The 27,208-nt window shown below is 42.1% G+C and overlaps 1 protein-coding gene across 1 annotated transcript in view; it reads left to right on the top strand.

Annotated features, from left to right (window-relative positions):
• The window catches only part of RNF43 (ring finger protein 43), a 68,492-nt gene extending 43,212 nt beyond the window's left edge, over positions 1–25,280 (top strand). Inside the window, exons 2-10 of the mRNA XM_040338281.1 lie at positions 7,293–7,415; positions 10,222–10,296; positions 11,770–11,901; positions 12,015–12,116; positions 12,956–13,126; positions 13,472–13,574; positions 16,103–17,170; positions 20,977–21,214; positions 24,710–25,280. Of these exons, the coding sequence (XP_040194215.1) occupies positions 7,293–7,415; positions 10,222–10,296; positions 11,770–11,901; positions 12,015–12,116; positions 12,956–13,126; positions 13,472–13,574; positions 16,103–17,170; positions 20,977–21,023 (1,821 nt within the window). The 3' untranslated portion in view covers positions 21,024–21,214; positions 24,710–25,280. The remainder of the gene's footprint in view (positions 1–7,292; positions 7,416–10,221; positions 10,297–11,769; positions 11,902–12,014; positions 12,117–12,955; positions 13,127–13,471; positions 13,575–16,102; positions 17,171–20,976; positions 21,215–24,709) is intronic.
• Positions 25,281–27,208: the final 1,928 nt, after the last annotated feature.

The following is a 27,208-nucleotide window of genomic DNA, read 5'->3' as shown; positions in this document are numbered from 1 at the left end:
TCTGTTTACCACCCATTATGGTGGATCAGCACCTTGAAATAATCCTAGTTATCTCCTTCCCTTGGTGTTATGCATAATTTCCTTATCGACTTTAGCAAGTTGTCCTCCAACAGACAGGCGCCCAGTGCAAGAATCTAGATGAGGCGATTATTAGAGGGTGGAACGTGTGTTAAAATGTGTAGACTTCTTGTTTGTAGTCCATTTTGTATAGATGAAAATGAAATTATAATGCAAATAAAAATGTGTAGGTTGGCATTGCTAGTCTCCTAGTTACAAAAACATCTCACTCCACTGCATTGCATCAGTGGTCCAGAACAAGCATGCTGTAAGTGAAGTCGGAATTCTTTATCTGCATAGTTCTGAACCAGCTTTGAAGCCATTGCACCCAGATGTCAGCAAATGTGCAATGCTGTTTATTGTCTAGGTAATAAAAAATATAATAAAACAAACCTATATTCCGTAATATCTCTATCTATGTACAAAATCCACTTTTTTTACTTTAAAAGTGCTGTAAGTACAAAAGAAAATGACGTTGAACCTGCCATAAATCTGCATGTGTTCTTGGCTTCCTGTTTGGGGTGGCATCACCTTTTCTGCACTGTAAAATACCAACCAATGTTGTCAGACTTGCCTGCTAGACTGCAAAACTCTGCCTATCCGTCACCCTTCTCTGCCCCTCACATATGCTTATATTGATTTCTTTCACAGAAAAAAAATGCAAAACACCTTGACTCCCAAGAGCCTCCTGCCCACATGCTGTGCTAAGGGAAAAGGCTCTTGGGAGATGTAGCTTTGGAAGCATACCCACTGTAACGTAACGTCCCACACTCCGCTTGATTGCTTCCGTCATATACCGCTTCCTATCAGTCTGGATATAGATATCAGATATTCCAGCTGCTCTCAAGCACACAACGAGACTTGTTTGCTGAACATGGAGTGTTTAATAGAACCAAGAATAATACAGTTTTAAAGAGGAGGTAACCAGAACATAAATTAACATGAGCTAATTAACTAATCATTTACCCAGACTAGGCGACTCATAGATATGACCTTTCAGGGTAGACTTCACGTCTTTCATCGCTCTCCTGCTATACAATACACATTATCATAAGTGTAAACACAGGACATCTTCACACAATAGCAGGGTCAATTGGCACAAAGAACAGACAGATGGCTGGAGGGGATGGCATTAGCATCTCCTTACACTGTATGTCCCAACAGTATGAATCAGTCACTCTAATGGCATGTACAGGGTCCCAGGCATACAGCTCACAAAGCGCACCGTTCCCCCAAATGCCAGGGCCCATGATCGCAAGGCAAGAGGCTAGCATTCAGTCCCCTCCAAAAGCCTCTTTTCCAGGTGAGTCTGTCACACCCACCTTAGTAGGAACTGAACTCCCTCCAGCTGCCTCTACAAGAATTTTAGAAGCTTGGTGATGTTACTTAGGTTAAAAAAAATAATGGTGACACATTCTTTGGGGGGGGGTACATTGTGAAAAGTTCATCTATATGACCACCATTCATGTTACACCTATATTTGGGGGGTTACATGAAACAGTCTTCAGCCTCCCAAACCACCCACTTACTGAATCTGGGGGCGTTTCTCCACACAGGCTGTGAATTTTTTTTTGGTGCCTGTAGGCACCACATTTTTATAAAATTTGGTAAAAAAAAAAAGGTGGACTATGCCTGAGCACAGACTTGTGTCTGATCTATTGTATATGTGCATTTGATTTAGGCTAAATCCATTGGATTCTGTGCAAATCAGAATAAATACTTGTTAATAATGACTGTGCCTACTCAAATTAAAAAACATAAAAATATGCTCACACATACATTTATCTCCCCTTGTAATCTCGATCTTTAATTTCTTTTTTTGCTCCTAGATGTGTAAATCTTATATGTGTTCTCTGTGGCTCTCCTCGCCATCGATCTTGTGTGTCAGACAGGAAGAATTCAGCCCAGTCTTGTTGTAGACTGCACTTTTTTTTTCCGAAACCAAACTTAGAAAAAGCCCTAGGGGGGTTACTTCAGGTAGTCCAGCAAATACATCACCGACTTTTAATTTAAAATAATTATTTCCTGTATTGGTAATATACATTTTGAGACGGAGAAGTTGGAGTGAGTTATTTTGTTTCCTTTGCCAGAAACTTTTACGTTTTCAGGGCATGCTCCCACATTAGAGGAACTATTTGGAATCGCTTGTATATTGCCATCATTGTTCTGTTTTGTCATTTTGCAAAAAGGAAAGCTGGATTCTGGGCAGGTATCAAAGACCAGTTTTATATATGCATTAAAAGTCCTATTTCTAAGGGCTGCTAATAAAATGACCTTATGTGTCTTTATATCCACTTTCTGTAGATCCTTGCACAGCACTACAATTTTGAGAAGGGCCAGAATTAGAAACTTTTCAGTCCCTGCTACTGTACACGGCGGTGTTAAAGTGGTTGTAAAACTCAGACATGAAAGCATACCCTTTTATAGTGTGTACTTGTCTCAATTAAGAGCAGGAAGGGTAATTTCTGTCTGCTGCTTCGTTCCTCTGTGATCAGTACGAATCCCTTCTGACAAGTTTTCCTGATGCTAAGAGAAAAAGGTGACACAGGACGGAGCTCCAGCAGATTGACAGCCTCGGCTCTGGTGCTGTGTGAAGAAGGGTGTGTCTCTTCCCTCCAATCGGCTCTCAGAACTCTGCAGAGTGCATCTTCTGTGCCTGCCCCCTTTTTTCTGACAATTAGACAAGCTTTATAAGTTCTTCATTTTGAACAGATGTAGAGAAAAGACTGCAGATAAGTAGGTACAACTTATGTAGGAAGATTTGTTTGTTCTCCGTGTATCACCTGAGGCCAGTCAGTTTATATGGAAGGGTTTTACAATCACTTTAATCTGACACCGGAAAGAGCCAGAATCCTGTGTTCTGCTTCACCTTCCCACTGCTGTCAGCAAGCTAAGATGATGAATAATAATGGTTTAAAAGACTTGTCTATTTTGTCTGGCCATGGTGGCTGAATCGCAAAACAAGCTAATCATAATTAGTCGAATCCTGTTCAGATCTGAGAGCCCTGTGTACCGCTTGCTGAGACGTGCTCCTAGGAGGAGATAAGGACCATGTTTTTTTTTGGGGGGGGGGGGGCGCACATGCCTACAGACTATTGGCAGATGTCGTCCACCCATCATTGATTGGCACATCTCTCTGCTCTATGGCTCATACTCTGGGGTTCAGGTTTAAAGCTAAACTCCAGGGGAAGAAAAAATATTTTTGGACATCTGCTTTTGCAAAAATAAACAAAGCATCTTGTATTTGGTGAAAAGAATACACAATGTTTGTAAATGAAGGTGGACAGGAAGTTGACTATTCCCTGTAGTAGAGGCAGAGACTGCAAATTCGGTGCTCAGTGTTTGGGATGAATAACGCAGCGCCATGCACTTATAGGGCACCCTGCATTAGAGGTCATTTATTTTTATAGCATAAGAAGCTGGCAAACACTGTTTGATTTTTCAAGCAAACATCCGTCCGAAAAATCTGATGTTTACATTTGATAATGCCAGCAGAGGCTTGATGAATGTCATTCATGAGTATTTCAAAATTTGATTTAATTTGAATGGAACTTCCTGAACACAAATGACATACACAGCTAGAGATTCCATTTGTTCAAGAAAAATGTTCCTGTTTTTTTAATTTTCTCATCAAATAAGGATTTGACCCACTAACATTTAGAAAATGGAACAAATGTTCCAAAAGAAGATTTTCTAAGGAAATTCTACCGGTGCATGGGCAGCTTTGGATTCTTCATCAAAGATGAGAAAACAAATAACATAAAACACCAATAGAGTGCAAATTGCCTCCAAACAATATAATGTTTAGGCTCAGTTCACACTAGCCAGAGTCCAAAGTTGTGCGACTTTCAGTGCAACTATGAAGTCTAAACCCAAAAGTAGGCAGAGACATATGGGTACTTTGCTTTGCCTACAGCGGGCGATCGCCTGCAGTACATTTCAGGTAGGCCGGTTGCTAAGTGGTTAAAGCGGTAGTTTATAACAGGTTGTATAAAAGGGGCTATGATCATCATTTGCAGAGACCGGTAACCTAAATGGAACTTGGCCTGACTTCATATGAGGGTGTCTATGAACACAAGACGGCATTCTCATACATGAGGGTCTTGGTGCACACTACGTAATCTGTTTTTCTGCATCACGCTGTACCTGAGTAGTTTTAATGGACCCACTGGGATGATGGGATCTGTTTATCTCTGCATCTGTCCTATCTTCAGACTAAATATTGTTATCCTGACTTATAAGTACACAGGCATTCCTTTTTGGTTGGACTGGAGTACTGGAGCCAGTAGTACGGTTATATTTCTGGGTTGTTTAGAAAGTCTGAGGATATGGTTGTTTTGTACTCATGCGATTACAGTGTGTAACCCTTATGTTTGGCGCCATGTGTGTATATAGTAAACATTTTGTTTGCACTCCTTCCCTATTTGTCCATCTTTAACATTTCCGCTGCTGGGACCCTGTAAAATAAAATGATGGCAATTCCTTTTTTCCATGTCGCACATTATTTGCAGTAGGGCCCTTTCACACCTGCGGACCGTATGTCCATGTTCCATCCGTTTTCGGGTGAAATTCGGACATGCATGTATCCCTATGGGATAGCGGGTGTCAGCGGATGAACATCTGCTGACACCCGATCTCATCAGTGTCCGCTATGCTCCGATTCTGAAAATCCTATTTTTTTTCCATCTGTTATCGGATCGGAGGAACACGGACAGTGCAATGTGTGAAGGGATCGCCCTGTCATCTGCCGGCTCAGTGGGGATCAACTGAGCGATTTCCGCTGAGCAAGCGGATGATAAAAGTTTGGATCCTCACGGGATCCGTACATGTGAAAGGGCCCTAACTGTTTATCAATACTTTATTTTCTAGTAAAAAATGTACACAAATTTGTGCATTCCGACAAAATATGCACTATGGGGTGCAGCAGGTAAATACTGGTAGATGCCAAATATTTCAAACCTAAAGATTGTGTGTACCTATGAAACACAAACTCCATAGTACTCAAAATTGTCCATAGGCAATGCTTTAAAAGCCTTTTACATGTTATCAACTTGGAGTTAACTGTGAACGATGATCCTAGAATTTCCGCTCTCACTTCAGCATGCCCAGCAATACCGTGTGTGTGTCACTCATCAAGTTCACACATACCTGTTTTGTGTTCATATGTATGGGAAGGCGGAGGGGGCTTTTCACAAAATTCTGGGCGCAACTGTGGCTCCCTCCATAGATGCAGAGGAGGAGTGAGCGTAGACACACTAGGATAGGACGTGTATTATTCACAGGATTACCAGTTGAAAAAGAAAATTAAGGCTGCCACCAACACTACAAGTACTGATAAGCTATTATAAATTGCGCCTTTGTTGGGTTTAGCTATGCTCAACCCCCACACAAACAGCCATAATTACCCTTCCTCTTAGATTGTAAGCTCTAACGAGCAGGGCCCTCTGATTCCTCCTGTATTAAATTGTATTGGAATTGTACTGTCTGTGCTCATGTTTTGTAAAGCGCAGAACAAACTGTTGGCGCAATAAAAATCCTTTATAGTAATTCATATGGCTACTAATGCCATGTGAATGTATATTGCATTGTAACTGAATAAGATGTTCAAAGTGCATCTCTTAATAAATTCATAAATTAATTTTCTTCAATGTTCCTATCTAAATTAATTCTGAAAAACTTTCAATCACACTTGTGTTACAGCACACAGTAATGTGCGTTGCATTACAGCAAGCCATTCATCAGGAATGGGCTGCCACTGCATCACAATAGATTAACAAAAAATGGCATCTGACCCCTTTATCATGGCACCACAATGCTCGGTATTTGCACTTTGGTGCACTGCAATGCGTCGTGCGTTGCACTCTGCTGGTCAGTAGGGATGAGCGCCGGTGTGTTCGCACACTCCACGTGCAGAGCCAGCCAGGAGGTGCGAGGGCCACATGAAATGGCCTGGAAGGCCAGATTCAGCCCGCGGGCCTTGTGTTTGACACCTGTGATTTAGAGTATAAAATGTATTAACATATATAAAAAATGAACAATTCAAATTCATGGTATAATCTAGTCATAAATGGCCATTGAAAAGAGCTGACATAACACATGATTGGTATACCATGGGTATACAGGTACATGATAAAATTTTACATAAGAGGTACACAATGAGTTAAAATGTAGAAATCGGGTACTAACGCATGTATTCTCTTTGGTTGTAAGAAACCCAAAGAGCCTTAAATGGCAATAATATGGCAATAATATCCTGACATTTGGAACAAAGACTGTACCTTCTATGCATTGTTCTATACTATGTATGTACATTTGGCAAATATAAACCTTTAAACAAAAAAAAAACCAAAAAAATTAGAATTGGACGATCTTGACATTGATAACTCACGGCCACTAGTCAGGAGTATGCCAAGGATATCTAGAGCTAGAAGTGTGGATAAAATTTAAGGTGTTGATCTTAACCCTTGTAAAACAAGGAAATAAAAACAAAGGGTATGATACTCGCAAGTCGGCTCATGAAATGGTCCAGCTTATGAAAAGGGGGGGGGGGGGAGGGTGTCACAATCGTTGTCTACATTTAAGAGGATGCATTTTTGTAAAGTTTATTTTTTTTAAAGCAAAGCGCTATAAGAACTGCTTCGTGTGAAAGCGGCCTTGGGTGATTTTATAACTCAAAATGTGTACCCTGCATATATAAATGTAATGTACTTTCCTTTCCCACATAGTACAATATCGTACATTATAGCAGTAGTCTAAAACTGAATGGCTTTTCATATATATACACATTTTAAGAGTCAGTAAATGAGCTTTAACACAAGCCCTTGCTGGTCTCTGTAGCTGCAGACGATTCATCCTTGGCATTCACAGCAGAATCACTGAAGCTGTCCAGGTTCTCCCAGCAGCTCAGCTGATCCTCCCTCCCCTCCCAGCAGGGACTAAGCCACCTGACCGCTATGGTAAACGGGGCAGGTGCTCTAGGCGCTTAGCTGTTGAGAGAAAAACTTTGGTGTCCTCAATGCTTCTGGTGCGAAACGAGGATGAATTGCTCCACAGTGACTGCAGCAACATAGGTAAGTGAATTCTTGCTTTAAAGCTCATTCAGTGTGTTTTTTTTTTTCTCTAAATAAATATGAAAACCATGTAAAGTCCTTAGCTGGTCGCATAATTTTGCTTTTAAGATAAATGATTCTGTCTTGATGTAACATAGCCTTAACATTTATCTTTTCTTTGTGCAGTTTCACCCACTGTCCTTGTGCAATGCTAGTGATGACGAGCCGCCAAAGTTCACATTCATCTCAATTGTCAAACTGGAGAGCCCGGAGCGTTCTCCCCAGCCATGTTTATCTTTGGCAAGCAAGGTAATTTACTATAAATTCAGTAATCTGTGGCCCTATAATTTGTCATTGATTTCCTTATGTAGATGTCATTAGGTATCTGTTCAAAATGTACAGCCAAGTTCTAATCGCTTATTAATGCGCATCCACTGAGCTACAAAGTATTCCAGCTACTCCATTATACCAGAGACTGAAATTTTGTAACTTCACCATGAGGAATTGCATTTAGCAAAACCAATGCTGGTGTACACAGTACTTAGACTTGTCTCCGGGTGCTTTTCTGTCTTGCTTTTGATCAAACAGCCATCTGCTGACCTCTGACCTTGCACCTGAAGCACTGTAATGCAGTAGGCAGATGGTGATACAAGCAATCTGTTTCTCCATGTCATCTTATGCCCTCTATAGCTATGCAAATTTGGGTTGGACATCTTTATCCTAGAAACACATTCTGGGAAATATAACTTTATTTTCTGAATGTAGAATTTGGTAAATGTTGGTCTTTTTGGAGAACCATGAGATTTTAGTTTTGTTCTTCTTCTTTTTTTTTTTTTTTTTTTTTATCAAAACAACTTTTGAGCATAGAAAATAAATGAACAGACGGGTGATAAGTGCAACGTGCACTGCAAGTACAAATCCATCCATTTGACATACTCAAGGACATGCAAAAGGAGAACAGGGAGAATAATGAGGGAAATTGTTTACGTGGTATGGGCTGCGGGGCGACAAAGGGGGGGAGGGGAAGAATTTTCATGAGGGGAGCGGGTGTTCACTGAGCAGAGCCACATCTAGTCCGCCGCAGTACATGTGGAAGAGTCCTCCAGCCACATGTCCAAAATCTTATTATACTTCTTTGGGCAGCCTCTGCGGGTATACATTGCTTTTTTGTAGGGGAGAGTAGTGTTGACGGCTCTGAGCCATTGCTGAAAAGTGGGGGGAGCCCCCCCTCATCCACAACCTGGCGACTTGCGTCCTGGCAAGGAATAACATTTCTTGCAAAAATATATTTAAATACTTTTCGCTTTCAGGGTGTAAGAGGGGCCCCTGCACACATTGACGGGGGCAGAGGGACACAGGGGAGCCCATGCGGTCATGAAGGAACCGGTCACCTGGGTCCAGTACCCTTGGATGGACGGGCAGGCCCAGAGCAGGTGAAAGGAGGAGGCGTTGGGGTGGCCACAGTTGGGGCAGTTAGGGTCATGGTCTCGTCTGTATTTAAAGATGCGGTAGGGCGTCAGGTACGATCTGTGGAGGATAAACATGTGGGTGAGGTGGTCAGAGAGCTTGGGGGAGACAGTTTTACAATTAGTAAGAGCTTCCTCCCAATCCCCGTCAGTCACAGCGCCCAGGTCAGGCTCCCAACGGGTTTTCAACTGGTAGGCAGTGGTGGTTGCCACGGGCTGCAGAAGGTATGTGTAGAGTTGGGAGATGAGTCTCTTGTGGTCTGTTCCCGACACAATGTCAACTAGCAGGGGGACCTCGAGGGCTGGGATGGAGTTACCGAGCTGCGTGTTGTGTGTGTTGGAGTTGAAGGAAGCGGAAGAACATGTGGTTTGGTAGTGTGAAATTGTCTGAGTGTTTGGAATGGCCTGACCGATCCACGAGCCACAACTTGCGACAGGTATACAACGCCCATGTCGATCCACAACCCTGGGGGAGAAGACAGCCGAGATACTTACCTGATCCTTCAATCCAAAAAAATGTACTGTTCCTGACGTCAGCACGCTCCATAGACATGAACAGTCCACCAGTGGACCATGTGGGAGAGTGGATTTTAGAGGACCGGTGGATCAGGTGAGTAATGCCTCGTACACACAACCGTTTTTCATGACGAGAAATTTTTTTTTTTTTAAATTGGTCATTGGAAATGATCATGTGTAGGCTCCATAGCATTTTTCTCCACGAGAAAAATGCCCATTAAAAATTTAGAACCTGCTCTATTTTTTTTTTCTCTACATTTTTCACGTCGTTTTTCTCGTCGTGAAAAATGGTTGTGTGTAGGCTTTAACGATGCAGAAAAAAACACGCATGCTCAGAAGCAAGTTATGAGAAGAGAAATTTGCATAATCGGCCCAAAGGGTGGCGCCATTCGAATGGAACTTTCCCTTTATAGTGCCGTCGTACATGTTGTACGTCACCGTGTTTTTTCACGATCGTGTGTATGCAAGGCAGGCTTGACAAGAATCACGCGAGAAACTTTTTTTTCCGTGACATTAAAAACGGCCATGTTGTGTACGCGGCATAAGAACTTTGTTCGCCCCTAGAAAAAACGAGCAGTTAACCCATGCAGTCGGGGCACAACCCCACTGCATTGGGAAAAAAAATTGTTTTTGTCAAGCGTTGGGCTTTAAGGTAAAAACCGAGTGTATACGCTTTGTGATATGGCACAGTTGCAGGGTTTGCTGTGCAATATTAGGTTACCTGTTTTTGTTTTCACTAGTTGGCCATAAATTGCTCTGAGACAGCAAGGGATTAGCCTGCCTATAAACTGCTGCTGCTTAGACATGGCTAAAGCTGAGAAATATCCTCTCCAATAGCACATTATACAGGACTATACATGCAGCTAGATGTGAACTTCCTCCAGTAGATAAAGTGGACCTCAGATATATCGGAATTACCTTGTACATTGGGCTCTGAGAGTTTCAGTTCTTGCCACACAATCTTGTTATAATGTAATGGCCCTTACTTGTTTGTTTATTTTTATACCTTTTTCCTTTCACAATGTGCAAATACCAAGCTGGCCTTCTGTCATTTTTTCTTTTTTCTCCTTGTGTTCCTCCTTCATCCTTAGTTCTTTTGTCTCAGTCTGTACTTTTATGTCTCTCGTTTTTAGGTCCGCCTTGCAGGGGAGAGAGGATCTCGCGCAATACTGTTTGATATTAGTGATGATGAGGGAGCTGCAGACCAGGTAAAATGATCATCCTTTAATCTGTATTCTATCTTGTTTCATTGCTTTGTATTTGTCTGTATTTCAGTTATAATTTGTACTAGTTTACCAATTACTTCTTACTATACTTGTGTGCAACATTACTTTAATTCCTAGGCCTCTTTCTCATGGGCAGCAGTAAAAACAGGCAGTTGAGGTTTTATCGCCCACCTAAAGCTTACAATACAGCTGGAGGGGGTTGTTTATATGCCCCAGCTGCAGAAAATTCAATGCAGCATGCCCATTCAAGTCATGAGGGTCACACCGCAAGCCAAGCGTTAGGTTAAGGCACATTAGACCCATTGAAAATTGCAGTTTGTCAAAAAAGAAGGCATTCGGGAGGTAGCAGGATCATCTCCTAAACACCTAACAGCTGAAAATGATCCACTGCAAAATGTTTTTTTTTAGAGATTGGACAAGAAATGGGGTAGGGTAGTCATACACAGCTTGATTGCTCTTTCAGTCCATGGGCGAAATGAGAGAAAATCAATTTCTTTCCCCTGTAAACATTGTGCATGCAGAAACCTCCACTCATGTCTATTGTTTTCTGTATATGGTGGCTTTTAAACAGTGGCTGCATCTGATAGGATACAGTCACTGCTCAGCCAATCGTTTTCCACCTGGCTCAGCTGATTTTTAAATCAACTTGTCAAGCCAAGTGGTGCTTGCAGGGCTGCCCAAGCGCTTTGAATTTCGATTCTTACTGAATTGTTAGAAATATGGGGTGTCTAAGACCAGTTTTAAATGTCCAAAGTTACTGCTACAGCTAAGTAAATTCAAATGCCATATTTTCTTTCAGCTCCAGACACTGACTAAAGAGGGGCATTGCAAGTTTATTGGGTGGGCACTCAACACATTATGGAGATGTGGTTTAAGTCGTCGTTGGCCCAACATTCAGTCACACCGATATTGTTACAGGCTCACTCTCGTCACATACACTAGCACAGTCAGTTGCCGCCGGTCACACACAGCCTCTGTGACTGATTGTTCCAGTGTGTGTGCACAGGGTTCAGTTTTGGGAGGTGAGGGGGGTGTATGAGGCCACTACAGATGGTCTGGAGGCATTTCCTTCTACTACCCTCCCATAAATCTGGCTTAGATATGGAAGCAGCTGTTTATCCTTTCTGCTGTCTTTTTTTTTTTTTTTTTTTTATAAAACACGCTGATATTGTATCGTTGTATTCAGTTCACACAAGAAAAATGTTCATGTTTTTCTCATAAAATAGTCATTTATCTTCTGTAGGCATTAATTCTTCATGAATCGTTAGAAGCTAGCTGTATTTTAACATATTTGTGAATTGGTTGCTGTGTAGAATAATAAAGTAAATTCATCTGATCATCCTTAAAATCTTAGTGAACTGAATAATGCACCCTAAGTGGGGTATCATAAAATCTGGAGTCCCCACCCTATGGTTTCTAAGAGCAAGACATTGAGCCTTCTTTTGTTTCTTTTAGTTACAGCAACCAGCTGGATTAAGTCAGCCTGTGGTGCTATTACGGGGCCGTGATGCTGAACGTTTGATGAACCTTGTGCACAACAACACAGAGGCGCTGGTGATGATTGAGGTTCCGGAGCAGCCCAAGTGGGTGAGGCAGAGTTTGCAATTATATTGGGGGGTTGGTGGAGCCAATTGTTTGATTGGAAGGTGCTTCCTGAAAATAGTCCGTCACGTTATTAAATTCTATTTCCCTTCTCACAGCCTGACCATGACATCTGGATTCTGGTCACAGTGGTGGGCACAGTCTCGGTCATCGTCCTATACTCTGTAATCCGACTTCGCTGCAAGCAGACCCCATCACAGGTAACTCTTACCTTTAAAAGCCATACACTGTATTTAGGGAAAATCTGGAGGTGGTCAGAGCTCACCTCTTCTGAAATGACTGTTTTCGGGCTGTCAGGCAGAGAAAATGGGTAGATAAGAATGTCAAACTTTTCTGATATGTGTACTTGTTCTGGGTCAGTTACTTGGGATGCATTGAAACGATTGAGTTAGAGAAGCGAAGTTAACTGTGGTAGTCCCTGTAATTTGTATGTGTCTGATTCCCACATAACATTTTCAGGTACAATTATCTTAAGATATCTTTAGCTGCAAGTTTGTAGACCGAACACAGAATGTAAATTTAGATTAAGGGTTAAAATGGTCTTTTTTTTTTTTTTATTTTTTTTTTTATATATATAAATGTGTCCGTTAATGATGACATGTACTGATACTTGGGGATGGTTCACACTATAACGTGTTGCACTGTAAGCTATACGTTTTTTTTTTTTTTTGCTTGCTCCATTTATTTTTTTTGCACCGCAATGCACATGGCGGTACTGCATTTTGTGTTGTGGAGGTGTGTTAGAGTGCCATTAAAAACAAATGGTACTGAAATACACCAACACATGCCAAGCATTAGTTTTAGGTTATGTGCCCCAACTGTGAACACTTATTTAGCAAAAATATATCCTCAAAACTGCCAAAAAGTGTTATTTTCAAAGGGAAACATTTTTTGATGTATAGCAAATAAACCTGTGCCTAACCGTGTTGTATATAAAAGTGCAGCATTAGCAACTGTAAACAAGAAGGCAGTTTTTACATCATGTATTGGGGTAGAAGAGTACAGGATGCCAGGTAACGTACTTTGCTTTTTCTTCCAGGACTCCTTACAACAGCAGACTTCGTTGGCTATAAGCCGACTTGGTACCAGAAAATACCAACCTCGAAGGTCAAGAGACTGGCGTGCAAATGGTGGCAAAGTGGAAACTGCAAGCACCAGCAGTTCTGTGCCAGTGTGTGCTGTATGCCTAGAGGAATTCTCAGAAGGACAGGTGACTGACTAATATAGTTTCACCTTTTATGAATTCACTAACATCCCAGCTTTCTAAATGACATAGTTCCCTCTGCAGCTGGTGGATGGTTGGTGTTTTGCCCAGGGATATATTCAGGAACCTTGCCAAATAGCTTGCAGCAGTTTGGATGTTTTCACCAAAGCCGCCTTTCACCTCACCAGTATCCCAAATAAAATGCATGTTTTTTCCATTTTTTTTCTTAAATGTAAAGATACTAATGTGCCATGAATACCTCTGTATAATATCGAACACCATTCTTTTAGTAGAATGTTTCCTACTTTTCAATTTTTTGGTCTAATACTGTTTTTTTTTTTTCCTCCCTAGGACTTGAGGGTATTGCCTTGCTGCCATGAGTATCATCTGGAGTGTGTTGATCCATGGCTAAGGCAGAACCACACCTGTCCCCTGTGTATGTTTGACATCTTAGGTAAGTGAGCTCCCATTTTTATTTAATAGCCATGTTGGTGTGAGTAAATATTTCATAACTTCTAGTTGATCCGGTTTTGGCATTTTTATTGTGCCATCTCTAGGGGCCTTTTTTAATAATGTGACCATCAGCTCCCAATTTTTCAGGACCATAGTCTCCTTGTGCTTTTACCCCATCTGCTGCAGCCAATGCCCGCGCTGGGTTATCGACAGCAGCTTTGACCATGTAGCAGCTAAGATACACTTTCTGCAAATGTAACTGACCCTTTTGATGGACTGCTTGGTCTGTTACATTTAGCTTAAAAATAAAGGATCTGCTGGCAGGATAAACCGGTAATAAAACTACAGTGTGGAATCTGTAGAACAAACACTGTGAGAATGAAAGTATGGTTAAAATGGCTCTAACGTTTAATTTGGCTAACCCATGTCATAAAGTTATAGTAATTAGATGATGTTTTTTTAATGAGGAAATAGGTTAGTCATCCAACAATTCTCCATATATTATGTAATAGAGTTGCACAATTAATTGTTAAAAAATCGCAATCTCGATTCAACCCCCTTCACGATCTTTATGCAGAATTTCCCAATTCATTCATGTAATAAGTGTTGAGATTTCTCTGCTCACTCAGCTGTCAAAAGAAAAATACCAGGCAGTCTGCCAAGTTTTTCAGAACATTGTCAGTGCTAGTAGAGAAGAACTATTACATTGTAACCTTTTCTTTCTTAGATCAAAGGGATGAACTTCAGTGAGTAAATGAAGGAAGTTTAACCACTCAGTCTAAACCTTTTTCTGACAATTGTTTCATACAAAGTTAAAATCTGTATTTCTTGCTAGAAAATTACTTGGAAACCCCAAACATGATAGATCGATCGATATATTTATTTTAGCAGAGACCCTGGGGAATAAAATGGTGGTTGTTGCAATATTTTATGTCACACTCTATTTGCGCAGCGGTCTTTCAAATGCATTGTTTGGGGAAAAAATACACTTCAATGAATAAAAAAAAAAAAAACTGAAACTGTTAGCCCGATAGCCCAAATTTTTTGTATAATGTGAAAAATGTTACGCCGCGAGAATCGTGATCTTTATTCTAGGCAAAAAATGGCGATTCTCATATTAGCCAGAATCGTGCAGCTCTATTATGTAACCTCATTCCCACGTGTAGACAGGTTTAGCATATTCAATAGGGAATAGCCAGGGTCTTATTAGCATAACCTAACCTCTGATTTGACCTCGACACGCCACAGCCCTGGAAAAAAAACGTCTAAATTTGACAAAAAAAGTCATCCGTGTAGAACATTTTGCAAATCCCCAACAATAGAGAATCGGCTATTGTAGACTGACTAGTTAAAGCGGAGTTTCGGCCACAATTTCACTTTTTAAATATAAATACCCCTGTCATACACAAGCTTAATGTATTCCAGAAAAGTTAGTCTGTAAACTAAGCTCCGTTTTGTTAGGTTGTTACAGCATTTAGACACTTTATAAAATAGAAATTGACTGGGGCCATCTTAAGTGTGGGCATCATGAAGCCAGACTGTATGACTTCCTGGATTTCAGCCTTGCAGATCTCGCACATGCTCAGTGCTGCACAAGCAGTGTAATAGGTTTCAGATCAGGTTTCAGCACCTGTACTGTCAAAGTCACATGATTCTTCGAGACTGGGAGTGCACAGACCCCTGGAAAGTTACACCCACTACATTCCCAGGAGTCTGTGCGGTGTAGGTTAGGAAGCATTAAGCACCTAGGTGCAGGAAGTGGGAAGATTAAATATTCTGCCTAGCAACAACACTTTGAAGGCATCTAAAAAAAAAAAAAAAATTCTTAAAGGACTGACATTTTTTTTAAAACTACTGATGTAATGTTATATTTATGGGTGGAACTCCACTGACCTTAAGAGATGTGATGTACAGTGCTGGTGTGGCCATTTATACCAGTCAGAATGTAAATTATCTGATAAGACATACCTCTGAAATTTGACAGTTTTGTGACTATTGGGTTTTATCTAACAAAGAAGGTTTGGTATTTGTGTGTAAATTAGAAACCTACGTGTTAAGTCACTTAAAATATTGACTTGTTGTTTACCACATTTAAAATATTTATTTTGCATGATATATTTTTAACAAACTGAAATTTTTCGTTTAAATTTAAACGATTATTGATTTGCACCTAACCAGCCAGGTTTTTAAAGTAGTGGGGTGGGTAGTGGGAATGGCAAGAAAAAAAACTTCTATGGCTGCAACATTGTGATGCTGCAGCTGTCCCTTATTGACTCTTAACTCCAAGAACTATGTGGTCACATGACCGCTGATCACTCAGTTCGTTCTGATTAGAGATCTGTTACTGTTGGTCACCACTTTCTGCCCCTCCAACGCTCACTGGAGCACTGGGCTGGGAGGTGCTGGCTTATGGGGGGGGGGGGGGGGTATCTTACAGTATCAATAGATTGCCTTACTGTTTGCTAAATATGCAAGGCTCCAAGTTAGAATGTATTTCTCATGGTGTGTGTTTGTGCTTTCTACCCGCAGAAGTGAACACCCCTTCACGTCCCGAACAGTCCCGTCCCCCTGCGCAGCCACAGTTTTGGAGACCTTACCCAGGTGCTGCTCATTTGCAGTATCCTCCACAGCCCCACTCTACATCCTTAGTGTATCCTCCAATGAATAATAGGATATTTGTGTCCCGCACACCCTATTTTCTTGGCACTGGACAGCCCTGGGATGCAGCAGTGCCTCGCCATCACCGATGGGCACCAGAGGGCCCCAGAGAAGTGATAATCCCCCCTCACTCTCAGGTTTCCAGTGGATATTTGCCAGATGACCCAGGCAGTGACAGCAGCTCAGGTCCATTCAATGGTGGGTCCTCCAGTGAGAACTGTACAGATGTCAGTCTACGTTGCCTACAAGGTTCCTCCTCCTCTTCTTGCCACAGCTCCCAGAGCAACCCAGGGGATTCTCCCCCTCCAGCACTTGCCTCTATTCTTCTACCTCAGAATGATCTACCAGGATTCAACACTGTTGTGCCAACACAGAATTCTTATGCTAGTCATGTTCATTATCATCAGCATCGACATCACCACTACAGACGTCACCACTCTGTGTCCCACCCCCACAGAGCCAAAAGGAGGTCTCGACCCTCTAGAGGAGAGGTCAGGACGGACTTGGGTTGTCAGAGGGAACACAGGACATCTAATAGTGGAGAATCTAGATCTCTTTTAACGCGTAAGGAACCAAGGACTCTATCATCTAAACATTGCCCTGATCCAAAAACTAATCGGGAGGCTATCAGGCAAAGCCAGTCCTCACCGCTGTCTCCTTCACAAACACATGAGCCACATGAACCTGAACCCTCAACTTCTTTAAGAAACCACAGGGCTGAACCTTTAACTAGAAGTCACCGAAAGAAAAGATCCTCTGCATCAGGGCAACCTCCTCCCTACAGTACCCGCAACTTCTGCACCAACCTTGGTGTTCAGCACTGTGAAAGAACTCAGCCCATGTGGGTGGAGGGTGGCAGAATTGTACATGCTAAACTAAACACGCACAGAGAAAACACAGCAATGATGCACTTGTATCACCCACCTCATCATGACCATGGTAAGTGACTTTACCAAATCAGCCTTGGCATCTTAAAGTCCAGTATTTTTGTGTTTTGGAGAGAGTAATTTTAATTTAAATTTAAATTTTCATTAAAGAAGTCTAGCCTGAGCCTTTTAGGCTGGGCTTCCCCTATGGATCACAGGAGTGCAATTTGTCTTTGCACTTCTGTGACCCGTTTTTAGCAGAGAGCGGTCTGAAGTCCGCTCTCCAGTGACCTCACCAAGTTTAGTCAAAACAGCGCATCATCCCGAGTTGGGAAGTCTGAATCTGCCAGCTGCCTGAACTGATGGCAGTCTCAGCCTTTCAGCGAGCCGCTGAGACAGCCGCTCGCCACCCCTCCACAGCTCAGTGTTCCAATGAGCGTAGAGGAGCAGGAGAGATGCCGATCCATAGTCTGCAACTCTCCACTTGGGGAGCTATGAGAACCGAGCTATTGGTGGTTTTCAGTGGCTCGGTGAAGAGGCGGCGGGGGACAGATGTGACATTGGTCTGATGCTGCATCCACCTAGGTAAGTATGAATGGGGGGGGAAACCATACTTCTCTTTTAAGCTTTATTATCTCTGTTGGTGACAACATTAGGTCGATTTTCCCTCACTTCCTGTCCCAGTGAAGACCTGTTAAAATTTTAATAATAAAATGTAGAAAAATGGTTGTCCTCTGGACTGGAAGGCACATAAGCAAAGAAGACAACGTTCTAACCCTTCCTTATGCTAAAAGTGCTTTTGCTCATCTGTGTTGGAGAGATTTCCCAGCCAATTCCTGTTCTCAGAGGAAAGAGGAAAAATCTAACCTATAGGGATACAAATGGCCATTAAACCAAATGGAGGCTTTATATATTCTTGCTTTATTCAAAATGAAATACAAGGTCAGAAACTGTCTTCAAGTTGTGGAGATGTTACTGTTTTTATGCACCAAATAACATTGTGTATATGTAATCTATCCCAAACTCCATTTTTTTTTTTTTTTTAACAGTGAAAACCCCTTGAAATATTACCTCTGTAAAATGATTACAGCTATAGTACATTGGCCACACCACCCTGTCATTTGTGTTAGTGTGGAAAAGCTTCCCACTGGTGCTGCCAGGTGACATTGATGTCAGAAATATGCAAACACCACCAGGCAGAAGATCAATTCACTACCCAGTGCTTAAGGAATCCGTAATAAACAACCTTTGGAGGAACCATAGTTGTGAAAGGTTGCTTTAGTAAAATTGTATTTTTTATTTTCCTAAATCGGAAACGCAGCCTAAAGGGTAAATATGGCCAAGAACAAAATAATGTATTCAGGCTTCCAAGTCCCTGTATGTTTCAGTAGCTATAGAAAATCCCTCGATCTTGACAGAAATGTAGTCTCCCTGTCACTGTTATCTTCTCTTAACTATTCATCTTCCCTCCCACTATATAATGGAGATGAACAAAGGCAGACATGTTTGTAGTGCAGTCCGGATGGCAACCATGGCTCCCATTCTTGGATATAGTGGAGGAGTAGGCATAGCCTCCCAGGGACATCGAGTGTGGTGATCACAGATTATTGGGTAAAAAGAAAATAAATCCATTTTATTTAAGGACTGCTAAATTGCTTTCCTTTAAAAATTCAGGCTGAAGCAACATCACAATGCTAACTGATCCAAATTATGTCCTAGCTTGTTCCAGCGTTTTTAACACGGGTGAACCCATATTCTTGTAAAGATGCCTCCCTTTTTTTTTTTTTTTTTTTTTTTACGGCCGTCAAGCAAGTAAATCATTTATGGCAGTTGGATTTAAGGTCGACATTTAGAGAAGCCAGAGTCTTTAGACTAAGCTGTACATTTGGCCCAGGAAGTGAAGAGTCTTTTTCCTAAAGGCAAACTCCATCTTTTACACCATATTACTTGTTAAACCCATATTTAGGGTGTAACATGGTGCCCCATGTGGGATTCTTCTCACACAGGCTATCCCTTTTTTTAAATTGCCTGTGGATAGATCTGTGAATTGCCTGTGGATAGATCCACATATAGGCATATAGACTTGTAGTTCTTAATGGGATACAAGTGCGGTGATCACTGCACTCATAGTCCATTGACACTTCCTCCAACAATGATCTCCAACTGAAAGCCTGTAGTTCTGTCCAGACAGCGAGGTGGAAGAAGTCTGCAGGAGCCTAGCATTGATCCACTGATCATGTGTGCAATGCTTTGTACACTACTGTGAATAAAAATGTGTAAATATGTTGATTATTTACAGATGGGCTTTGTCTTTTAAAGTAGTTGTAAAGGTTTTTTTTTTTTTAACCTTCATGCATTCTATACATGAAGGTTAAAAAAAAATATTTCAGTATGCAGCCCCCTCTAATACCTGATCCAACGATGTGAACAAGAGCGCGGCTGCTTTCCCAGGTCTATGCCTCCTCATTGCTGTCAATCACAGCCAGTGAGCCAATGAAGAGAAAGTGGGGGGCAGGGCTGAGCCCCTTTCTGTGTCCTGTGGGCGAGGCTCAATAGCGAGCATGCACGAGTACCCCCATAGCAAGCGGCTTTCTATGGGGACACTCAGAGAAGAGGAGGATCTGGGTGCTCTTTGCAAAACCATTGCACAGAGCAGGCAAGTAGAAGATGTTTTTGTTATTTATTTAACCTTTAAAATATCACTTAAGCTTACCATACACTTTATAATCTAATCCTTTAGATCTACCAGGAAGTATGTAGTGCATTTTTTAAAGTGGAGGTTCACCCAAAAACCTTTTTTTTTAACATTAGATTGAGGCTCGTTTTCTCAAGGGGGATCGGGTGGTTTTTTTTTTTTTACAATCGAAGCAGTACTTACCGTTTTAGAGATGCATCTTTTCCGCCGCTTCCGGGTATGGGCTGCGGGACTGGGCGTTCCTACTTGATTGACAGGCTTCCGACGGTCGCATACATCGCGTCACGATTTTCCGAAAGTAGCCGATGGTGCGCAGGCACCGTATAGAGCCGCATCGGCGTTCGGCTTCTTTCGGCTATTTGTGACGCAATGTATGCGACCGTCGGAAGCCTGTCAATCAAATAGGAACGCCCATTCCCGAAGACCATACCCGGAAGCGGCGGAGAAGATCGCTCTCTAAAACGGTAAGTACTGCTTCGATTTTAATGCCACTTTCTTATTTTGACATTAAAATCTGACCATACAATTTCTGTACAATCGATTTCAATATACCAAAATTGTAATATGAGGACGTACCTAAACTATCTAATGTCCAATCAGGCAGCCTTTGCACTACGTTAAAGCGGGAGTTCACCCAAAATTTTTTTTTTTTTAACATTCGATTGATGCTCATTTTGTCAAGGGGAATCGGGTAGTTTTTAAAAAAAATAAGTCTTTATACAATAAATCCCTTTCTTCAAGTATGTGCAGAGCCTATAAAATATGCTACGTATAGTATAGCAAGTCCGGACAACCTATAATTACACCGCACCTGTCATCTGCGTACAGGGAAGCAGTGATTTTGCTGGCCAAACTAATATTTATGTGACTACAGCCCATCCATTAAGCAAGATCAGTTTGATATCACTGCTTCCTGGTGAATTGATGGGTTTAAACTGACAATTGTCATTTTGATGCTTCCATTTATCTAACATAGCAGCTAACAATAGTATTAACTCTACCTGCACATTCTCTATTGCTATACAGATGTACATTTTTTTTTTTTGGTTTGAGAATTCTTCTATAATATTAGGTTGTGTCTCCCTCTCTATAATAATGGGGCGAATAGCTTTGAATGTATTTACGACCATGGAAATGCTTCTAATTTTTTGTACATTCTAACTTCCCCTCCTCTTCTCCTACAGGTGCTGATACTGAAGGGATTGAAGCTGTTTGTGAACATGCAGTGTAAAATCCAGCAGTACATTCATGTTTGGCATGACCCAACAGTACAGACTGCAGTGGTGGGGGATGCAGAGTCCCTAGCACTTGCCTTCTAATCCAAGCTTCCAGATCCTCCCTCAGCCATTAAGGTCATTTTCCACCCTTTTCATCTCCGCAGAGTCTGTGCAGCTGCTGACTTAGTCCACAACATCTGTGCATGTGAGTCTACACTTCCGGCTTCTGAGCCCTGCTGAAAAATGTCCAGATCGTGTAGTCGATTCTCCAAGCATATTAGTTACATGCCACGTTGCTGTGCCAAGGATTTAGTGGCTCGGAAAATCAGGGGAAGGGCAGATTAACCAGGCAAATCTGCCTTATTTAAAAATAAAAACAAAGGGAGTAAACTGCTGGTGTGATTCACAAGGCTTTGCTTGCGGTAAATGGTGTGTTGGGATGCTTTGATGAAATGGAAATAAGGCCGATTTGGACAGCCTTTGGAGTAACAGATGCTGTTCACCAGACCGATGTGAATGGGCTAAGCATTTTCTCAGGCAGTGTGTGACTGTCCAGCTGTTGATCTGCAAGCTACACCTGTGAATGACTCGAGTAGAATTTCTAGATGTTTTTAGGCTGGTTCAGCCATTTAACTTAGGTTAAAGAGACTCTGTTAGGAGGAACGGGGTAACGTGCAAGTAGTTTACAGAATACATGCAGCAGCCTCCTAATCTTGGCCTATTCATACAAACAAGTTTCCACACTTTTAAGGTGGTTTTGGTTCTTACAGGTTACTGTTGGCCCATGTTGGGCAGCTTCACTTAACGGTAGGAATATGCAGGAAAGAAAGCTATGGTATCATCGGGAAGTAGTGAAGCTTTGCTTGTCAGAACAGACCAAGATCCTGCCATGACAGTACGATTTTGAAGCCTCCTGCAGGTATGTGCCTGTACCTTGGGGTGCTTGAATTTTTTTTTTCCCCCCCCCCCCCCCCCCCCTAAAACGGTGTTTCCTAACTCCAGTCCTCAAGGCGCCCCAACAGCTTATTTTTTTTTAGGATTGCCCTCAGATTAAACAGCTGTGGTAATTACTAAGGCAGTGAAACTGATCAAATGACCTGTGCAAAATACTGGAAAGCCTGAAAACATGACCCGTTGGGGTGCCTAGAGGACTGGAGTTCAGAAACATTGCTCTAAAATATCCCAGAATGTTGATTGGTAGGCATGACATCTGATACCTAGGGACTGACAATGGCACAGCAAGTATACAGCATTGGTTTAACAGATTTGACAATATGTGTGAAAAGCTGAAATTTGTAGTTGGGGGAAGTCGAGCAGGGGCTGCACCACTGGAGTTCGTTAGGTACCTAAAGGCCATAAAAAAATGTTAATTTCTACTGGAACGTTGGGTGGATTTGGGTCGCTTGCTGGGCCTCCTACATCATTCGATCAATGAAAAATAAATTGTACCTACTCTAGCCACCCCATTGTCAAGTATTACTCTTTCTCTTGCACTTTACATTGTAAAAAGGTGAACAATGAGCGTGAGACTACCTTAGGATATCAGACAAACTTTAGATGCAGAGATGTCACAACCAAAGTTTCCCACTTTGCTTATATGCAAAGTCTTCCAGAAAACTGTATATCTTTGTTAGGAAGTTTTATAGATTGACCTCCTTTGCTGATGTTCTGTGTGTGTGAATGGTAGCCATTACCTTTTTATCGATAAATCTTTAGGAGTTGAGCCCACAGACCTTTGTTCTAGGCATACAGTCCCCAGGCCAGTACATCTCATAGTATTGCAGTACACAGTGACACTAAAGGAGGTGCTTCGGTCATCCCCCCCCCCCCCCCCCCCAAATGAAAGTGGTCATCTACAAAATACTGTAGCTGATGACATTTAACATAAGGACACTTACCTGTCCAGGGATCAAGCGCTGTCCTCCCCAGATCCAAATATTCAATGGGTTTCAGTGAAAGTAGCTGCCTGTCATAACAATGTACCCGCCTCCCCTCAATAAAAATAAATACCAACTGTTAAAGGGGGGAGGCATAGGCAAACAAAGAACTTCCCCTTTTGAGTGAAGTTCCACTTTAAATCTCAATGTTCCCCATTTTGTTTGGTTCTGATCTCATTTACATGATATAAATACAGTTAAGGCCTTGCTCTGTCCAAAATAATCGGTGCAGCCAACAGTATTCAACTTTTTGGTCTGCATTTTCAATCACTAGGATCTCTAATGGCTGGTAACTGTCACCAAAGGGAGCATATTTAAACATGGACAGCAATGTCCTACGTATCTAACAGAAGCTAGGAAATGTATGGAGCCGTGTAGAAGGGTTTAAGCTCTAAATCAGGGGTGCCCAACCTTTTGAAGAGCGAGGGCCACTTACAAACCAGTCGCGGGCCACAATGAGTGGAGCGGGTGGATGATAGGCTTGTGTCCACTCTGCATATGGAAAGAGGACACATACACAGCCCACTCTACTCTATGGCCCTCTGATCCAATCAGCCCAGATGGAAGGGACACAAGATCTTTACATCTGCTGCTCCATAAGGATGAATGGAGGTTCAGACCGATCGTGTGAAAGGGGACCCAAGGCTGCTTTCACACTGATGTGCTGTGGTTTACCCACACCGTACCTGTGGCTTTCCTGAGGGTAAGCTGCACTTTGCCGTAGAATTCTATTATATCCTGCAGGTGTGATGCACTTTCTGACACTGGACCAAAACCACAGGTAAAAAACACAAGTCTATGGCTCAGTGCAGGTAACCCACAGGTGCACCACGCTGCACCTGCGGATCAGTTTGAAAGCAGCCCAGTAAACTGCAGAACAGATATGCCCAATATATACACTGTGATTTTAGTAATAAACTTACCTTTAATAAGTCTTCCATTTAGATATCACCGGGTGTTGTGGTCCCAGGCAAAGTGCATTTGGCATCACTCCACCTATGACAGAATCCAGTGCTATACAGGAGGCATCAGCTTATGTGCTTGCGCAATCGCTGGCTTCATTCACAAAACTGATGCTTTGGGATGGCAGATTGGAAAACCGTGATCTGGGCTTGCCAACCCACCATCCCAGAGCAGGAGGTCGCAAGCCACATCAGAGGGCTTTGCTGCCACATGTGGCCCCCGGGCCACTGGTTGGGCACCCCTGCTCTAAATCAACCCATAGACGTTTTGGTTTTCTTTCCTTCAACCATTGGTGGAAGGAAAGAGAATTGCTTGTTTCTTTCATCAACATAATCAATGTTCATAGGGTTATGCCTCCTGCTTTTGCGTTCTATTTGCAGGGAGCCATCCTGGGCTGCAGAGAACAATGATTACTGCTAGCGGCTATAGCCATTGGCTGTAATCTGTTTTAAAAAAAATACGACAGGCTGGTTGTACCCAAGTTTGATCGATGGATGTACTTGGGTACAATCGGCCTACCCATACATGGATTGAATCTCAGCCAGTCCCTGCTGAATCGGCCGAATTTCGATCCATCTGGCTTATGTATCACAAACGGAGTGCATTCCTCACTATGAGAAACAATGGACTAAAATATAAAATGAGATTGAAGCCATGAATACTTTGTTGCCCACAGCAGCAAATCTAAATGCAGATGTTATTTTTCCCCTACGCCTTTGTGCACCTTCCCATCTCTATATTGTCAGTTCTAATGCTGTTCCTTCATGTACTGCAAGTTTATTGTCTTTTCTTTGTTTTAGAATGTTCCTGTGATGTGACTGAGAGCTCCTTACATCCATACAATATCCCATGCCTGGGCAGCCATTCACAGGATCAATGACCTGCAAGCACTTCTCTAAAGGAGATCATCAGAGTGAGAGTTAAAGAAAGACCTGACCACTATTGGTCAATGAATGTATGGCTTGATGCACATAGCACAGCCTTGTTGATCTTCAGAGCATACCATTCATACTACTTGCCAAGACTGAACCATTCCATGACCAACAATTCCAGAAAATGCAGCTGAACAGGCAAATCATCAGTCATTTTTATTCATGTTATATTGCCAGTCCAATATATAATGTGCGCTACACGGCTCACTGGAATCACTTCTTATTTGCACTTACCAAACCACCTTTAAGACTGGATTCGGTGCCAACTTTGGCCTTTTTGCCCCGCGTTCTATGGTGTAAAACATTCATTTTGAAATGGCGCTATCTTTTTTTGGAATTGTTTTACAAAAAGACTACAGATCTCACAGGTACCTAATTGGTAATTTTACCATAAGTGACTTCTCAGGTACTGCCAATACAAACCAAGCTCACATCTAAAGACTGAATAAGTGGTCTTTTGTTTTTTGTTTGGCTCAACCTGAAAAGGATGATTGTAAGTTCTTGTGCCTTTTTCAATGCCATGTACAGAATTGTATAATAAGATATGCTTTGTATATGTGTAAAAGTATTATATTTATAAGAAAACTGTGGTTCATTTAAGAACTAATGAAGCTAATTTTCCTATGGATTTGTGTCGTCCTGGTTAATCTTTGGGATGTGGCATTTCCCTTTAGATGGGCAGTGAAAATGTTGTTCAACACACTGGCGTGTAAAAACACAAGCATATTAATTCCGCGCTGGTTCTTTTGTGCCCAGAGGTTGGCCTTAAAAAAAAAAAAAAAAAACTTTTGCTAGCAATCAGTTGCCATATTTTTCTTCTTACATATTTTTTTTAAATAGACTCTGTAACTTTGTTCATTCAGGGCAAGGTGACAGGATCCCTTGCTAGTAAACCCTCCCCCACCCACTTAAATTTGCCTTCCCTGTGCTCCCCACCATTCTGTCCTTCCTCACGAGAGCTGCAAGTCTGGCACTGTGTAGGGAAGGGGTGCCTAACCAGTGGCCCGCGGAGCCCTCTGATGTGGCCCACGACCTCCTGCTCTGGGATGGAATAAAATAGAATACTGTTATTAAAGGTAAGTTTACAAATAATATCACAGTGTATATATGGGCATATCTGTTCTGCAGTGGTTATTGGGCTGCTTTCAAACTGGTCCACAAGTGCAGAGACGTGCACCTGCGGGTTACCTGCACTGAGCCATAGACTTCTATTACCTGCGAGTTTGGTGTGCTGAGAGTAGAGTGCGCTCTATAGAGCCGAGTGGGCTGTCATCCACCTGCTCCTCTCATTGTGGCCTGTGATCGGTTACCAAGTTGCTTAAGTGGCCCTTGCTTTTCAAAAGGTTGGGCACCGCTGGTGTAGGGTTGAAAGGAGTGCAGCAAAAGTGAGTAATCAGTTGGCCATACACTATTGGGTTCCTCCATTCACACTTTTTGCAGTTGCTGTTCGACTGACAATTTACCATCCAGCTTCTTCCTTTTTTTAAACAAAGGATGCCAGGCAGGAGGGTGGCGAATATGCCACTCATTGACCAAATTTCGTCTGATTCATCAGGAACACCTATTGTATGTCCGGCTTAAGTGGGCCTTTTGGGGGAGGGGCATGCTAAGGCTTTGTCACTTTACCCCATGCATGCCTCTTTAAAAAAAAATTGCATATTCCAGCCTTTTTTTCCTTTGCAGAAAGCGTGTGTGTGTGTTGTTTTTTTTTTTTTTTTTTTTTTTTTTTTTTACTTTACCAGACTGATTAGTGAAGAGGTATTGCTTTCATTATAAGCGCCCAAGTAATGCCAACGTTCTAATGAGAACTGCAGGGACCAAATCCCTTTTAGAATTGGTGAATGAGCCTTCTCACCACAAATATACTGCCTGTGCAGGAGAAGCCTGAAGTTTTTCTTTACTTTACGAATAGGAATGATGGTGGAGCCAGTCACACAAGGAGGATCCTCAGATGTACAGAACATCCAAAGGTTGCCAACGTTTATTACTACAAATTGCAAAGGTCTAAATGAGACCTTAACAGCCTCCCCACCCAGGTACAATTTACTCTTCTGAAAGCTGGGGCAATATATACCTGGATAGCTGGAGGTTACACAAGAAGTTTCCCTGTAGCAGAAAGAGACAACCGCAGATCAGGAGATTTATGACAACGCCATAAAACATCTGTTTCCTGAGAACCTTTACCTTGGAAGTAAAAGAAATGTGCAGTTGGGTTCAGAACCCCTTCGACCCTTTGATTGCCAGAAACATGTACATTCTGTCATGGCTGCACCATCTGCTAGGGAGCCACTGATGTAGAAAGTTAACAGCAATCGGAGGGTTAACAAAAAAACCTGTCTGCTTTTGCAGGAATTAACTTGTTTAGAC

The sequence above is a fragment of the Rana temporaria genome, chromosome 2, assembly GCF_905171775.1.
Source record: "Rana temporaria chromosome 2, aRanTem1.1, whole genome shotgun sequence".
NCBI lineage: Eukaryota > Metazoa > Chordata > Amphibia > Anura > Ranidae > Rana > Rana temporaria.
The sequence above is the reverse complement of the archived record's forward strand: the minus strand, read 5'-3'. Positions and strand labels throughout refer to the sequence as shown.